The 18274-nt window shown below is 43.4% G+C and overlaps 1 protein-coding gene across 2 annotated transcripts in view; it reads right to left on the bottom strand.

Moving 5' to 3' along the window:
• LOC115103007 (oxysterol-binding protein-related protein 1-like) overlaps positions 1-16441 on the bottom strand; it is a 42996-nt gene extending 26555 nt beyond the window's left edge. The window contains exons 1-15 of one of the 2 annotated variants that reach the window (XM_029623548.2): positions 16338-16441; positions 15470-15595; positions 15278-15363; positions 15110-15184; positions 14870-14981; positions 14624-14709; positions 13363-13507; positions 12610-12677; positions 12432-12476; positions 12161-12234; positions 11942-12005; positions 11608-11709; positions 11365-11487; positions 11082-11160; positions 9725-9831 (exon numbers count right to left, since the gene is read on the bottom strand). In XM_029623548.2, coding sequence (XP_029479408.1) covers positions 9725-9831; positions 11082-11160; positions 11365-11487; positions 11608-11709; positions 11942-12005; positions 12161-12234; positions 12432-12476; positions 12610-12677; positions 13363-13507; positions 14624-14709; positions 14870-14981; positions 15110-15184; positions 15278-15363; positions 15470-15593 — 1290 coding nt within the window. In that variant the 5' untranslated portion in view covers positions 15594-15595; positions 16338-16441. The remainder of the gene's footprint in view (positions 1-9724; positions 9832-11081; positions 11161-11364; positions 11488-11607; positions 11710-11941; positions 12006-12160; positions 12235-12431; positions 12477-12609; positions 12678-13362; positions 13508-14623; positions 14710-14869; positions 14982-15109; positions 15185-15277; positions 15364-15469; positions 15596-16337) is intronic. The other variant, XM_029623549.2, reaches the window with a different exon arrangement.
• Positions 16442-18274: the final 1833 nt, after the last annotated feature.

Genomic DNA, 18274 nt, shown 5'->3' with positions numbered 1-18274 from the left:
GTCCTTGTTTTTGAAAGAAAAGCATATTTTTGTCCATTAAAATATCATAGTCTTCATTTTCATCACAGCCTTCATTTCATTTCTCAGAACAAGAATAGACTGACGGGTTTCAGAAGAAAGTTCTTTGTTTCTAGACATTTTGAGCCTGTAATCGAACCCACAAATGCTGATGCTCAAGATACTCAACTAGTCTAAAGGCCAGTTTTATTGCTTCTTTAAAATCAGCACAGTTTTCAGCTCTGCAAACATAATTGCAAAAGGGTTTTCTAAATGATCCATGAGCTAATCCAAGTTGATCATTTTAAAAGGCTAACTCTACGTGCCATTGGAAAACAGGAGAGATGGTTGCTGATAATGGGCCTCTGTACGCGTATGTATATATTCCATAACAAAATCAGCCGTTTCCAGGTACAATAGTCATTTACAATATTAACAATGTCTACACTATATTTCTGAAAAATGTGATGTTATTTTAAATGGACACTTTTTTTGTTTGTTTTTCTTTTAAAAACAAGGACAATTCTAAGTGACCCCAAACTTTGAAGGGTAGTGTATCTACTGACTAAGTGTTGTCTGATACTGAAAGATGCTTTGTTCACATCTTTACCCCTCTCCATTTCACACTTAGATCATAATATGAAGGAAGGAAAGGAATATCTACTGGCCAGGAGAACATTCCAATCTAAGACATAATTATGAGAACCTTCCATTTTATGAGCATAACATAGGCTGGCTTTAAGATCTACCAGACAGACCATCCTTATAAATAGTACATTCGTTTTCACTCTGCCCGTGAAACAGAACAAGCACTTGTCACCACAATGTTCACTATTCCACTCAGAATAAACTAGTCGTCCTACTTGACAAGATGGCGCCGACAGACTTGGGTCACCCTGATTCCAGCTCCTAGCCATCTTTACAGTGTATATTTTTTGCAGTGTTATTTCGTACATTATTTGCTCAAAACGTTTCTTGCATTATTACCGACGGCCAAAAATATATTTTGGATATTAGATTGGTGGTCACTCACCAGAATTTCAACACCTATACACACACCTTTTCTATTCATATACTATCCATACACTCCAGGGGTTGGAACCAAAATAGTTTTCCAATGGTTTCGTTCGGATCAGAACTATAATTTTTTCCCCGTTCTGTTCCACTCTTTCGACCAGCAAAATAAAGTTCTGAAACGGCTCGAACCCCCAAAATGTACTGGTTTATAATTGTTCCTTTTTAAACCTCTGAAATATACAGTACCAGTAAAAAGTCTGGACACACCTACTCATTCAAGGATTTTCTTTAGTTTTACTATTTTCTACACATATGGAATCATGTAACAAAAAGCGTTATACAAATCAAAATATATTTTATATTTGAGATTCTTCAAATAGCCTTTGCCTTGATGACAGCTTTGCACACTCTTGGCATTATCTCAACCAGCTTCACCTGGAATGCTTTTTCAACAGTTCCCACATATGCTGAGCACTTGTTAGCTGCTTTTCTTTCACTCCGCGGTCCAACTCATTCCAAACCATCTAAATTGGGTTGAGGTCAAGGGATTGTGGAGGACAGGTCATCTGATGCAGCACTCCATCACTCCCCTTGGTCAATTAGCACTTACACAGCCTCGAGGTGTGTTGGGTCATTGTCCTGTTGAAAACCAAATGACAGCCCCACTAAGCACAAACCAGATGGGATGGCATATTGCTGCAGAATGCGGTGGTAGCCATGCTGGTTAAGTTTGCCTTGAATTCTAAATAAATCACTGACAGTGTCACTAGCAAAGCATCCCCACACCACCTCCTCCATGCTTCACGGTGGGAACCACACATGCAGAGATCATCCGTTCACCTACACTGCATCTCACAAAGACAAGGCGGTTGGAACCAAAAATCTCAAACTTGGACTCATCAGACCAAAGGACAGATTTCCACCGGTCTAATGTCCATTGCTCATGTTTCTTGGCCTAAGCAAGTCTCTTATTATTATTGGTGTCCTTTAGTAGTGGTTTCTCTGCAGTAATTCGACCATGAAGGACTGATTCACGCAGTCTCCTCTGAACAGTTGATGTTGAGATGTGTCTGTTACTTGAACTCAACTATTTATTTGGACTGAAATTTCTGAGGCTGCAGCAGAGGTAACTCTGGGTCTTCCTTTCCTGTGGTGGTCCTCATGAGAGGACCACCATGGATTGACTGACCTTCAAGTCTCAAAGAAATTATGAACTGTCGTTTCTCTTTGCTTATTTGAGCTGTTTTTGCCATAATATGGACTTGGTATTTCATCAAATAGGGCTATCTTCTGTATACCACCCCTACCTTGTCACAACACAACTGATTGGTTCAAACTCATGAAGAAGGAAAGAAATTCCACAAATTAACAAGGCACACCTGTTAAATTAAATGCGTTCCTGGTGACTACCTCATGAAGCTGGTTGAGAGAATGCCAAGAGTGTGCAAAGCTGTCAACAAGGCAATGGGAGGCTACTTTGAAGACCTCAATTGAGTCTAATAGCAAAGGGTCTGAATAATTATGTAATTAAGGTTGTTTTTTTATTTGTAATACATTTGCTAACATTTCAAAAACCTGTTTTGGCTTTGTCATTATTAGGGTATTGTGTGTAAATTGATGAGGATGTTTTTTGACAGAAAATGTGGAAAAAGGGGTCTGAATACACTGGAAACACATACAGTACATACACTACATTACCAAAAGTATGTGGACACCTCCTCGTCGAACATCTCATTCCAAAATCATGGGCATTAATATGGAGTTGGTCCCCCCTTTGCTGCTATAACAGCCTCCAATCTCCTGGGAAGGTCTGTACTTCTGTGCAGGTCAATCAAGTTCTTCCACACCGATCTCGACAAACCATATCTCTATGGACCTTGCTTTGTGCACGGGGGCATTGTCATGCTGAAACAGGAAAGGGCCTTCCCCAAACTGTTGCTACAAAGTTGGAAGCACAGAATTGTCAAGAATATCATTGTATGCTGTAACATTAAGATTTCCCTTCACTGGAACCAAGGGGCCTAACATGAACCATGAAAAACAGACCCAGACCATTATTCCTCCTCCAAACTTTACAGTTGGCACTATGTATTGGAGCAGATAGCCTTCTCCTGACATCCGCCAAACCCAGACTACCAGATTGTGAAGCTTGATTCATCACACATGAGAACGCGTTTCCACTGCTCCAGAGTCCAATGGCGGCGAGCTTTACACTACTCCAGCCGACACTTGGCATTGCACATGTTGATCTTAAGCTTGTGTGCGGCTGCTCGGCCATGGAAACCCATTTCATGAAGCTCCCGATTAACAGTTTTCTGTGCTGACGTCGCTTCCAGAGGCAGTTTAGAAATCTGCATTGAGTGTTGCAACTGAGGACAGACAATTTTTCAGCATTCGGCGGTCCCGTTCTGTGAGTCTGGCCTACCACTTCACGGCAGAGCCGTTGTTGCTCCTAGGCGTTTCCACTTCACAGTTGACCGGACAGCTCTAGCTAATTTGTTGGAAAGATGGCATCCTATGACAGTATCACGTTGAAAGTCACTGAGCTCTTCAGTACAGGCCATTCTACTGACAATGTTTGTCTATAGAGATTGCATGGCTGTGTTCTCGATGTTATACACCTTGTCAGCAACGGGTGTGGCTGAAATAGCCAAATCCACTAATTTGAAGGGGTGGCCACCTACTTTTGGCCATGTAGTGTATTACTGCACTGTTAGAGCTAGAAACATAAGAATTCTGCTGCACCTGCGATAAAATCTGCAAAATATGTGTACACGATCAATACAATTTTATTTGACTCGTCTTTGTAGCTTGTCCTACTTGTCTTTGAAGCTACTGAAACTAAATGAACTCACGTTGCAGCAGGAGCCCGAGCCAAGGAGACCCATCTGGGAATACTCCCCCCCCCCCCCCCCCTCTCGCCTCAGCACACAAAGCGCTATTTTAGGCTCTACTGAAACTGAGGCTCTGTGGCTGTACTGGAAACACCTGGGAACATCACAGCCCTCTGCCTTCCTACCCGGGACCATGAAGCTGCAAGCTTTAACTTTGTTTTCACGCAAGACGGGAAAGAGATTATGGGGCAAATGGCCCCCATCGAGGCTGTACATAAATTATTCATCAAAATGGGGTCATGGTTTCTTTACCACTAAGCGGTTTAGTCTCTCCACTCCCTCCCAGTTGTGCATTTAATTAAACATCTACATAATGTAGAAATTGCCATCAAAATTACTAAAAGGTTTTAAAAACAATTCTAATAACATGCACAGTTAGACAATGGATGCAAACACAATAGATGCAAACACAATAGATGCAAACACAATAGATGCAAACAGATTTTTTTTAATCCATCAGATATTCACTGAAATATAGCACATACAACATTTGATTGGCACAGAAATCATTTGGGTGGGAATTCAGGTATTCAATTTGTCAAATTTAAATTGTGTTTTTAGAATGCACTCATCTGCATACAGATGAGCATACAGTGCATTCGGAAAGCATTGAGACCCCTTGACCTTTTGTTACGTTACAGCCTTGTTCTAAAATTAATTAAATATTTTTTCCCCCTCACCAATCTACACACAATATCCCATAATGACGAAGCAAAAACGTTTTTTTTTTGTGTGCAAATTTATAAGAAATTTAAAACAAAAGTAACTTATTTACATAAGTGTTCAGACCCTTTGCTACAGTATGAGACTTGAATTGAGCTCAGGTGCATCCTGTTTCCATTGACCATCCTTGAGATGTTTCTACAACTTGATTGGAGTCCACCTGTGGTAAATTCAATTGATTGGACACGATTTGGAAAGGCACACCTGTCTATATAAAAAGGTCCCACAGTTGAGCATAAACCAAGGAAGTACCAGTGACGGGCTCAATACAGAAGTGGTCCGATGAAGCGGATGCTAAGATACAGGACTATTTTGCTAGCAGACTGGAATATGGAATTTACCATATCAGTCACCGGCTTCATTAATAAGTGCATCGACGAAGTCGTCCTCACAGTGATGGTACGTACACAACCCAACCAGAAGCAATGGATTACAGGCAACATCCGTATTGAGCTAAAGGCTAGAGCTGCCGCTTTCAAGGAGCGATACACCAATCCGGACACTTATAAGAAATCCCACTAAGACTTCCGACGACCCATCAAACAGGCAAAGTGTCAGTACACGACTAAGATTGAATCCCACTAGGCCGGCCCCGACGCGTGACAGATGTGGCAGGGCTTGCAAACTATCACGGATTACAAAGGGAAACCCAGTTGTGAGTTGCCCAGCAACGCGAGCCTACCAGATGAGCTAAATGACTTCCATGCTCGCTTCGAGGCAAGCAAAACTGGACCATGCATGAGAACACCAGCTGTTCCAGATGAATGTGGGATCTCGCTCTCCGTGGCCAATTTGAGTAAGACCTCTAACAGGTTAACATTCACAAGCGCGTGTACTCAGAGCATGCGCTGACCTACTGGCAAGTGTCTTCATTGACATTTTGAACCTATCCCTGACATGGTCTGTATTGAGTTGTTCCACCTCAAAAAGCACAAGGAAGAGGATTTTGACACCCACCATCTCAGCTTGTTCTGAAATCTTTTTTTAATTATTTGTATTTTACTCTCCCCCCCTTTATTCTCCCCAATATCATGATATCCAATTGCGATCTTGTCTCATCGCTGCAACTCCCCAACGAGCTCGGGCGAGTCGAAGGTCGAGTCGTGCGTCCTGTGAAACGTGACCCACCAAACCAAGCTTCTTAACACCCGCCTCTTAACCCAGAAGCTGCACCAATGTGTTGGAGCCCGATCTGACACAAGGAGTTGGAAGAACGTGATAGGCCAAGTAAAGCCCGCCCAACCAAACCCTCCCCTAACCCGGACAACGTTGGGCCAATTGTGCGTCGCCCTATGGGATTCCCGGTCACGGCCGGTTGTGACACAGCCTGGAATCAAACCTGGGTCTGTAGTGACGCCTCAAGCACTGCGATGCAGTGCCTTAGACTGCTGCTCCACTTGGGAGGCCTGAAATTGTTTGTTGTTATAAACAGATAAGATTAGCATTTCTGTAATATTATTTTGTTTAAATATAATTTAAGTCTCTGAGAAATTAAGGTAATTGATTGCATCTAAAGTGAGCATTTTTATTTCTAGGATTAGTATAATTTTCAATAAATATAGTACCCAACATCCGATTTGGACCAAACTTTTAGCAGTTAGAAATGAAGAATCCAAAGGAATGCTCAAAAGCGACCCATGGACCCTCCACACCCCACACCAATCCCACCCCAACAACGAGTATATAGTATCAGTTCTCTGTGTCTGACAAATATTATGTAGCTGCGGCTCTGAGTATTGTTTCTTTATCCTATGTAATGTACTCCCAGTGAAATTGGTAGTCCCCCCCCCAACAAATTAGTCATTGAAGTTATGTTTATGTCCCATTCTACATCCTGATATTACCAGGTTCTGACCACTAGATGGTGCTGTTCCTGCTGGAATGTGAAAAAAAGATTGAAGTCCCCTCAACGTTAAAGGTATAGTTCAGCCAAATTACAAAATTCCATTGGTTTGCACTCCAGACTGCCCCCACCCATCTGGACAAAAGGAATACCTATGTAAAAATGCTGTTCATTGACTACAGCTCATCACCAAGCTCAGGACCATGGGACTGAACACCTCCCTCTGCAACTGGATACTGGACTTCCTGATGGGCCGCCCCCAGGTGGTGAGGGTAGCCAACAACACATCTGCCATGCTGACCATCAACACAGGGGCCCCTCAGGGGTGTGTGCCTAGTACCCTCCTGTACGCCCTGTTCATCCACGACTGTGTGGCCATGCATGACTCCAACACCATCATCAAGTTTGCTGACGACACGACGGCGGTAGGATTGATCACCGACGACGATGAGGCTGCTTATAGGAAGGTCACAAGAGACCTGGCAGTGTGGCGCCAGGACAACAACCTTTCCCTCAACGTCAGCAAGCTAAATGAGCTGATAATGGACTACAGAGGAAATGGAGAGGCGAGCTACAAGGTCTTCGGTGTCCACATCACTAAGGAATTAACATGGTCCACAGACACCCATACAGTTGTGAAGAGGGTACAACAGCGCCTCTTCCCCCTCAGGAGGCTGAAAAGATTTAGCATGGGTCCTCAGCGCCTCAAAAGGTTCTACAGATGCACCATTGAGAGCTGGCTGCACCACCGCTTGGTACGGCAACAGCAAGGCACGCCACCGCAAGATGCTCCAGAGGGTGGTGATACGGCCCAGTACATCACTGGGGCCAAGCACCCTGCTATCCAGGACCTACATACTAGGTGGTGTCAGACAAATGCCCACAATATTTTCAAAGACTTCAGCCACCCAAGCCAAGGTTCAGAGTTTTCCCTTGTAGTGGGGCAGCTTGTTTCCTGGCCCTACCGGTAAACAATGACTGTGGCCAGGAGTTTTTCCTAATCTGAGTCACGCAGATTGGCTCTACCTAGATTACATGACTGTGGCCCTGAGTTTTCCCTGGTCAGATCAGGTTTCCTAGTCAAGAAAAACTCAGGGCCCTATTAATGATGACGTGAAGAAGGCTAGGTAGGCAGAAGCTGCAGCAGTAGTGACAGCTGTGTCTGTGGCAGGAACAGTGGAATGGAGATGGATGGAAGGATTAGGTTTGATACTGTCCATCTCTCCCTCCTTGATACTCTGCTAGGTGTCTTAATCCCATTAGTCTGATCTAACACTTCCGACTCAGAGAGAGAGCAGACACATCGTAGTACTGGTTCAGACTTATCATGTGATTCTTGTCAAAGCATCTAATCCCCTGGTGGTCGGCTGTCGAGCCAGTGAGCCCGTTTGACACTCACTTTGCATCTCTCACTGTGGACAGAATCTTCCAGAACACTATAGTCTTAACCGAGAGATTCAGAGATCTAGCAGACAGAACTAGCCCAGGACCAGCAAACAGAAGGCAATGTATCCAACCACTGTGGGGTCATTCAAATACCAACTCAAACTGTTATTTTTAAACAGTGATCTACTTTTTCCAGGCATATTTGTTTCTTACAATGAAGCTGATGAAAGATACTGGTATATGAATACAGTCATACCATCAATGACTTACTGCATTCAAACCGTATTGCAGAGGAAGTCTGTCATACAACCTTCCCTCTGGGTATGCCATTACAGCACCAGATGTTAAAGTCCAAGTTCACTGAACACAGTATTAAGGTAATCACTGTTTGTCCTTACTGTATGGCTAAATCTCTTCTCCAGGTACTTTTCCTAATGCTCTAACGAAATGACAGAGTACACTACAATAAACCCCAATGTCATAAAATAACTCAGAATTCCAGATAAAAGTCAGAAATGCACTGAACACTATGCGAACCCCTCTTCGTGTCTACTCAATGCCCCACATCACCATCAGAGCAGTCAAGACAACTTGTTCTGAATGTAAAACGCCTGTTTAGAATAATCTCCTACCTACAACATTGAAAAACTACACACCTGAACAATCTTCAATTACAAAGCCCCACAATGGAACAAGCAGGGTCTACAGAGACCAGTCTATTGCAAATAGACCCAGTAGAAAAAGAAAACAAAGAGAGGAGTTGTCTGTACCTGTGCGGATGGTGTCACCGATCCTCCTTTCTCCTGTCCGGGATGCTCTGCTGGGTGGTGGAAGTGTGCCTGCTTGTGTGTGTGTGTGTGTGTGTCTCAGCCTCAGTGTTAATATGCATACGCTTTAGTTCTGTCTATAAACAAGCAGCATTTCCCTTGACTGAGTGAGTGTGTGTGCTTGGAGGAGTGTGTAGGTCTGTGTGTGTGCTTGGAGGAGTGTGTAGGTCTGTGTGTGTGCTTGGAGGAGTGTGTAGGTCTGTGTGTGTGCTTGGAGGAGTGTGTAGGTCTGTGTGTGTACGCGTGCCTGTGCTGATCTGCGGGCCGAGTGCAGAGCTCAGCATAAAAGCGGATCTTGCACAGCTCTGTCCTTGCTGCAGGCTCGCGCCAGTGATTAACAAACTGTTGTAATTATGTCCCAAGGGCATGGCCCGGCCACTAGGACACACACCCCTCCATACTACACACATACACAGCCATCAGCCCTTCCCAATCCACTACCCCCAGTCACACTCCGCTACTGGCCAGTCACAACAGGGGGATGGGCTAGAGGCTTCTATAACCCATTCACCATGAATGAATCAGCCAATAAGAACACAGCACAAACAATTGTGTAAGCATAAATACGAGTGAACGGGCTAGATGCTTTTCATCAATGAATTTTGAATCGCATAATATCACAGCCTGTTTGGTCTTTTTAGGACCAATCCCCTCCCTTTTTAACAGAGGCATAGCTGGTCCTCTGGTTGGAAAGATGATAGATGCTCCACATAAAACAGCCCTCTGAGTAAAAAAAAGCAATGCGACCAACAAATCGTTTAAAAATAGCCTGGGTCGCATACAATTCAAACCACATCTTAGGGGGAGTGTTGCTGATCTAGGATCCTTTTAGATTATAATGAATATGATTATATGTACAGGAGGGACCTGATTCTAGATCAGCACTGAGATGCTTTATGACTGAGGGAGGTGAGGTTGGAGGGGTGTGGTGGAGGTGAGGTTGGAGGGGTGTGGTAGAGGTGGGGTTGGAGAGGTGAGGTAGAAGTGAGGTTGGAGGGGTGAGCTAGGAGGTGAGGGAGCTATAGTAGTTACCGTACCTCCTGTTGTTTGGAAAACAGGCTCAGACAGAAGTGTAGGGCAGAGCTGGTCTCCCTGGAGAGGTCACTGGTCTCCCTGGCCTTCAGCAGGAGAGGAGTAGCCAATGCTGGAACACAGAGGAAAGAGTTAGGGCGAGGAGAGGAAAGAGTTAGGGCGAGGAGAGGAAAGAGTTAGGGCGAGGAGAGGAAAGAGTTAGGGCGAGGAGAGGAAAGAGTTAGGGCGAGGAGAGGAAAGAGTTAGGGCGAGGAGAGGAAAGAGTTAGGGCGAGGAGAGGGAAGAGTTAGGGCGAGGAAAGAGTTAGGGCGAGGAAAGAGTTAGGGCGAGGAAAGAGTTAGGGCGAGGAAAGAGTTAGGGCGAGGAAAGAGTTAGGGCGAGGAAAGAGTTAGGGCGAGGAAAGAGTTAGGGCGAGGAAAGAGTTAGGGCGAGGAAAGAGTTAGGGCGAGGAAAGAGTTAGGGCGAGGAAAGAGTTAGGGCGAGGAAAGAGTTAGGGCCATAGAACTGTATAGTGTTGACTGTATATCTCTATCTAATTCTGTGGCTAGGCCTTTCACACCATCCGACAGTTACACACATTACATAAATGTTTATTTTAACCAAAGGTTAATCATATCCCAAACTCTTCATTGAATAGTGGTCCTTGCTGAGGCTTGTTCTATAGAATTTACAGGGTTAATACATGCCAATATCAGTAAAAGGGGCACTGTGATTGAATGACAAGTTCATTTAACTGACTTTAACATGTGGTCGGATTGTGTTCAGATCTGTCTGTATGCATTCTCTGCGGCTTTCTCCTCAGTCTGGATGCAATCAAACTACCGAAAGCACATAGTGGTCAACGTCATCAGCACTCCTCCCACAAGTGTCCAGAAAACTTGTGTTTTGGGACCGAGAGGCATTTTTTCGTTATATTGTAGGAGGAAATAAGTCCATAGAGTGTTAGCTGACCTCAAATGCTAATCAGATAGCTAATATAAAAACTGTTTTAAAAAGTTATGCTAACCCCTTTGCAATCCCTTTAGCATTGCATGCTAGCTAGCTACAGAGGTTAGCTGGCTAGTTAGCTAATGCCATCAGTTGTTGTTATTTTTCTATTTTGCCTATTTCACCGTTTGTAGAATGCATACTGGCATTTGAATATAGTGCGGGAAAAAGGAATCCGGACACGGTAACCACATTTAAATGTAGGCGTAGATGCATGGCGCGTTCGGAATTCCATGATCAGAACTCTATGATCCGAATACTAAAGCTGCATGAACTGTCAAGTCTAGACACGGCCATAGACCGACAGACAGTAAATGAGAGAGACTGGCAGAAGCTGTGAAGGAGCAGTGAGGACATGAATAGGAGATCTCTTACTGTTGTTCTCCTCATTCTTCACCATGGACAGAAAAATAGACACTTGAGTCTCCAATTTCTGCTGGCAGACTTCAGCAGCCTGCAAAGGAGCGAGAGACACTTTACCTTGTGTAAGTACACAGTGGCCGCACATGGCTTTGATAGGACGCTATTCACTTGCCTTTAAAAGTCTATTGTAGTGCGGATGTTAATCTGTGTTGGTTTGAATCCCAGTCTGATTATGTGTGTGTACGTGTGGCATTGGGTGGAAAATATACTGCTGGTGGAAAAGAATTGCGCCGACCTGGAGGGAGTCTGTTAGGTCCCCCAGTGTAGCTTCATCCCCCTCCTCATCCTCAGTGGTCTGCTCCTGAGTAGTGTTACAGCTGCTGTAGGCCGTATGCTCCTCCAGGGCATCCAGCCATCTCTGCACGCACACACAAACAAATAAATCACACCAACAACAACAAAAAAATAGGCCTATGTGTTGTAAACTATGAAGTGCGGTGTCCCAAACCACATAATATCTATCCTAGGAGAACTTCACTTTTCTGATAGCCTCTGGATCCGTCTTAGATGACACCTTGAAGTGATGGAGACTGTGATCAAAGCACCGGAGGCTGAAGAAACACTTGTCCCATGCTTTTACCTGGAGGAATATGAATCAAATTCAGTGAAACAAACAATAGTCAATATAGATATGAAAATAGGTATTTCTAATATCAACATAATGTGATTAAAATGCATTCCAAGAACGGAGGTGTTGGGTTTTGGAGGGTAGGCCTGTAAGTGACAGTAAAGGGTTACTGTATTTTGTGCTGTCCACATCTCAATGTTTGGTAAAGCATTGAACACAGAACCCTGGCCTGGTGCCTACCTACCCTGCAGTGAGCTTTCATCAGAGCCTTAGCTCCTTGCTTCCGGACATCCGCCACGGCATCAGCTCTAGAAACAAACAGACAGAAAGATGAAGCTATCAAGAGCTTTTCACTGTACTACCTCAAGCTCTTCAGGGGAAAACAGGAGGAGCAAGGGGCTGTGTATGCAATAGGGAGGGGAGAGAGAGAGATGAGGAGGGGGAAGAAGGTTGGAGGACTCACTGTCTAGGGTACCAGGACAGGACCCCATCTTGAATGACCACCCAATAGGAACGCCATGCCAGGAACCTGGAACTCTGTATTGGACAGGGCCAAAGACAGCATCGCTATACTATACTGAAGGATGTCAGTTTTCAGTAGTTTCAGAGTAACACTAAACACCACTGGTCTATACTGTACACATTTTACAGTAGGTACTGTATGAAATCATTGAATTACATTCAAGAATGTACAGAATATAGGAATACTTGTTGTGAATAAAACACAAGAATACCTTCCATAGGAGGCCTTCAAACTTCTGCACACCACTAACTGTATCCTTAGGGGAAGAAAAAACATTTCTGTTTCATGAGTATTTTGTAAGTCATGACTTCATTGAAAACTAGAGCACTGGACCGATGCTTTTAACAGTATCAGCAGCTTTTCACTGCAGTGTTCTTCTCGCACCTCACCTGGTCACGACTGCCCTCCAGAATCTGCTTAATCTCCTCACTGCAGGCCAGGTCAAACACTGTTTGGTCTGCAACAGAACCAAGCCATTTATCAGACCATTATCAATTACCTCCATCTAAAAATCTCATTTAACTGTACAGTATATGAGAATATGATATATGAACGGTGTAAATAGTATTTTTGTTGTCTCTTGGTGTCTTTCCAATATATAAAACTCTTATTTAAAAACATTTTTTGAATGTAATATCTTATGTTGTTCATGTCTATAAGTGTTCTGTACCTTGTCATGTATTTGTATGTTCTATGTGGACCTCAGGAAGAGTTGCTGCTGCTAAACTAAACTTCCTACCAGCTGACAGGGAGGGAGGCAGTGAATACAGCACATAGGATATTCCCAAATGGCAACCTACACCCTATATAGTGGACTACTTTTGATCAGGGCCCATAGAGATAGGGAAGAAGGTGCCATTAGGGACGCAATCAGACACCAGCTAAGTAGGCGTATCGTTTGTTTCGCAAATGTGGTAATCTATACACCTCTTTTTTTTTTCTACACATAATGAAACTGAAGTGATGATGATTTCAAACTACATCCAGGCTCCATCAAATGTAATATCCATGCAAACAAAGTCCCACTTACAAAAAATATAATATTTTTCCATACAAAATGGTATGGTGAGGATAGGTCAATTATGGTTTACCCCAAATTCTATTTTTATTTCCTCAGTGGACATATCAGTAGGGAAACATACCACTCTTGTTCTTCATGCTGGAGCTAGCTCCACACTTGAGCAGCTTTCCAACACACTGCTTCTGCCCCCTGTAGGCAGCACAGTGTAAAGGCGTGTTCCCCTGCAGGTCTCTACAATCGATGTCAGGAGGCCGCTTCCTGCTGAGCTGAAAAAGGAACATCTAAAGTGAATGAATTAAGCACATGGTGTCTTAACATTCACATAACAAGCATGCATGTAAGTCAAATCTGCATGTAAGCTATCAATATATCTATGCTCAAACTACATGGGTCCTCAGATCTACAAAAGGTTCTACAGCTGCACCATCGAGAGCATGGTTGCATCACTGCCTGGTATGGCAACTGCTCGGCCTCCAGAGGGTAGTGCGTACGGCCCAGTACATCATCGGGGCCACGCTTCCTGCAATCCAGGACCTCTATACCAGGCGGTGTCAGAGGAAGACCCTAAAAATTGTCAAAGACCCCAGCCACCCTAGACATAGGCGGTTCTCTCTGCTACCGCACATCAAGAGGTACCGGAGCACCAAGTCTAGGTCCAAGAGGCTTCTAAACAGCTTCTACCCCCAAGCCATAAGACTCCTGAACATCTATTCAAATGCATTGCACCCCCCCTCTTCTAACACCACTGCTACTCTGTTATCTATGCATTGCCATTTTAATAACTCTACCTACGTGTACATATTACCTCAATTACCTCGACTAGCTGGTGCCACACATTGGCTCTGTACCGGTACCCCCTGTATATAGTCTCACTATTGTCATTTCCCTGCTGCTCTTTAACTACTTGTTACTTTTATTAATTTTTTTAAACTGCATTGTTGGTGAGGGGCTTGTAAGTAAGCACTTCACTGTAAGGTGTTGTTGTACCTGTTGTATTCAGCGCATGCGACTAATACAATTTGATGTGTATAGAACCAAACAGGTTTGTTGCATAATCTTGGTTCCTCAATGGGAAGGACTAGGTTGACCTCTTCAATTACGAGGTCAGTAACCAAGCTGAAGACAATTACATGAAAGCTCAAGTCATGTGTACAGTGCTTAATCATCAAGAAGACCAAAGCCACGCTTCTACTACCCCATTCTGAGGTAAAGAGGCTTTGCCCTAAAGGGCACCCTATTCCCATATAGTGCACTACCTTTGACCCGAGTCCTATGGGCCCGATAGATCTCTGGTCAAAAGTAGATCACTTTTTAGGGAATAGGGTGCCATTTGGGAGGTAACCAGAGGTTCAGTGGAGGGTCAGAGATGATCAGATGCTGACCAGCTCAGACAGGGTGAAGACGTCTCCCTCTCTGGCCGCCTCCAGAAGTTTCTCCTCCTGTCTCCTCTCAGCTCTTCTCTCTGCAGCTGCACAACATTAAACAGGGATTGTGAACCAGGGTAGTGTTCAGTAGGGCACACTGTAGCAAAACATTATGCAAAGGGGGGAAAAAATGCTTAATATTTGACCTACTGAACAAAATCTAGTGCAGCGATTCCTCTATTATAATCCCTAATCACAACCTACCCTCCAGCATGGTGTTGATTTCATCATCCTCAGTGACAGCTTTAGGGATCTGTGCTTTCCCGTTGATGATAGTGGAACTGGCATCATATCGCAGCAGCAACAGAACTACCTCCTGTGAGAGAAAATAGGATTACGTTCTCCATAGAAATGCACCACTAAGTAGCCGTGCACACTGCATACCTGAACAGACATGATCTTGTACACACGTGTATCTCTGTAAAAAGCCCATGAAAAGGTTACCTTTCTTCCTGCTAAGGCAGCTTTGTGTAGAGGCGTGTCACCCATGCTATTCTGCAAATTCACATCAGCACCAGCCTAACAAACAGACACATACTGATGCTCACATATATAGATTTTAGGAAAATACACTAGGTCAAACATACATAATATAGTCTGTATTATTCTCACCTTGAGCAACTCCTCCACAACATCTTTGTGTCCATAGTAGCAGGCCAGATGTAGAGGTGTCCAACCTGCACTGGTCTTGGTCTTTCCTGGGCCATCACACCAGTCATTTAACAGTGGACTGATTACCAGAACAGCAACAGGCTTCTCAACATAAGATGATGATACATTAGACTACATTTGGTTAAAGGATACCTCTGCAATTGATGTTGAGTCTGAGATCTTGCTCAATCCGTAGCTGCAGAAGACACTGGATGAGAGAGAGGCTTCCAGTCTTGGCATAGTGGAGTAACTGCTCCTCGGGGTCTGACAGGTCCATCACTGAAACTCAGAACTTCGTTATTGAGGAAAAATATACTTACATGCGGATATCTCACTGAGCTAGCTTTTAATAAATTCACCTAAAAAACATGTATGTCGCTCTGGAGCGTCTGCTAATTGACTCAAATGTTTTTTTAAATTACAACTATAATTAAACAATACATAGCTCAATCATTACAGATAGACACTTACTAAATCTGCATCACTGTCAGAATTTTTGATGTAACTTTAAATTACTTCTGGGTTAGTTGCCAGAGTCACTCTCCTCGCCAGGAGTGTATTCATTATTGAAACTGTTTAAGAACCAAATCGAAGCAAATAGGGCAAACGGAACGAAACCTACGTTAATTTGTCCAATAGAAACTCTCGTTTTCGTTGCAAAACGGTTTCTGTTGCAAAACGTACTGCAACAAACAAAACGTTTTGCAACAGAATCGGCGTAATGAATATAACCCTTGACAAACTGGTATTGATAGATTCGACTCAACGTGTAACGTACGAAAATGTTTACAAGCACCGACATTCACTTCAAGTGAACCCCGAGCAATAAAAACACAATATTCAGTATTGATATTCGGGACATTTGGCTATGTTCTCGCGCTTGAAATTAACATTTGGTGGTTGCAAGAGTACAGAAAAGTGTCGGCAAGTGTTCATGTCGTTTTTGGTAGGCTACACAAGACTGTATTGCTTCTAATCCTTGGTAATTAAATGAATTAGCAGTCCAGATATTATAACTCACATACGTTCCGCGGTAAACAGCGTGGACTATATTAAAGGTTGTGTTGACGTTCAGACATTGACAGTGCATAATGGTGAAATTGGATATGGATGTCAGCTGACAAGGACTGGAACGTGAACTGTGGACGCACATGACCAATTTAAACAGCTCAACATTTTAGCATCTAAGAAACAATATTTGTTTTAAAATATGTTTAAATCAGATTTCAAAATCACGGGGAGTTAAGAAAATTAATTGAACGGAGCAGGCTGTTGCTCATTTGAACATGTGTAGTTCTTATATTATAGACAAGATGGAAGTATTGCAATGAACCATCCCCCCAGATTTGTAGGCTATGTAGTACTATTTATTATTTAGTAATTTGGCTATTAGACTAGAAACAATACATCATTCCTTTGTGATGTGCAGTGACATATACATGTTCAACCCCACACTAAAACACAAACACAAGCCTACCTGGGAAAAAAATATTAAAGAAATGCCAACTCTCCAGGGACATTGACCTGCAAATTCTACCTTTATCACTAGAAGTTCAGGCCATCACCCTCCTCTAATGGAAGCTAGAGACAATAGAGACCAGGCAGGCCACTCAGACAAAGAGTGGTCTTGTTAGTAGGGATGATGTGAGTTCCGGAAGCCCCAGTATGCAGCCATTGGGACTAATGAGGGTCATCTCTGTGTCTGCCGCAGGGGGCCAAACATTCTCCTCCTGGGGCTTGAAAGCCAGGCGCATTGCAGCGCATGGCAGGCCATTAAGGCCCACACTAAGGGGGTAACCAGAGGCCACTCAGGAAATGAGGTGGCAAGCAGAGATGTGTGTAGTCTAAACATATTATTCAGTGAGGGACAGAGAATTAGAGAGATATTTATATACACAGTGTTCAAAACATTAGGAACACCTGCTCTTTTCATGACATAGACTGACCAGGTGAAAGCTACTGTATGATCCCTTATTGAAGTCACTTGTTAAATCCACTTCAATCAGTGTAGATGAAGGGGAGGAGACAGATTAAATTAGGAATGTTAAACCTTGAGAAAACTGAGACATGGATTGTGTATGTGTGCCATTCAGAGGGTGAGTGGCCAAGACAAAATATTTAAGTGCCTTTGAACGGGGTATTGTAGTAGGTGGCAGGCGCAACGGTTTGAGTGTGTCAAGAACTGCAACGTTGCAGGTTTTTTCACACTCAACAGTTTCCCATGTGTATCAAGAATGGTCCACCACCCAAAGGACATCCAGCCAACTTGACAAAACTGTGAGAACTATTTACATTTTAGCAGACACTCTTATCCAGAGCAACTTACAGGAGTAATTAGGGTTAAATGCCTTGCTAAAAGGCATGTCTGCAGGTTTTTCACCTAGTTGGCTCAGGGGTTTCAAACCAGCAACCTTTTGGTTACTGGACCAACACTCTTAACCGCTAGGATACCTGTCGCCCTGTCTTAGGTCAACAAATCAAATCAAATGTTATTGGTCACATACACATGGTTAGCAGATATAAATGCAAGTGTAGCGAAATGCTTGTGCTTCTAGTTCCGACCATGCAGTAATATCTAACAAGTAATCTAACAATTTCACAACAACTACCTTATACACACAAGTGTAAAGGAATGAATAAGAATATGTACATATAAATATATGGATGAGCGATGGCCGAATGGCATAGGCAAGATGCAGTAGATGGTATAGAGTACAGTATATACACATGAGATGAGTAATGTAGGGTATGTAAACATGATATAAAGTGGCATTGTTTAAAGTGACTAGTGATACATTTATTACATCCCATTTTTAATAATTAAGTGGCTAGAGATTTGAGTCAGTATGTTGGCAGCAGCCACTCAATGTTAGTGATGGCTGTTTAACAGTCTGATGGCCTTGAGATATAAGCTGTTTTTCAGTCTCTCGGTCCCAGGTTTGATGCATCTGTACTGAC

This window comes from Oncorhynchus nerka, linkage group LG20, assembly GCF_034236695.1.
Source record: "Oncorhynchus nerka isolate Pitt River linkage group LG20, Oner_Uvic_2.0, whole genome shotgun sequence".
Classification (NCBI taxonomy): Eukaryota; Metazoa; Chordata; class Actinopteri; order Salmoniformes; family Salmonidae; genus Oncorhynchus; species Oncorhynchus nerka.
The sequence above is the reverse complement of the archived record's forward strand: the minus strand, read 5'-3'. Positions and strand labels throughout refer to the sequence as shown.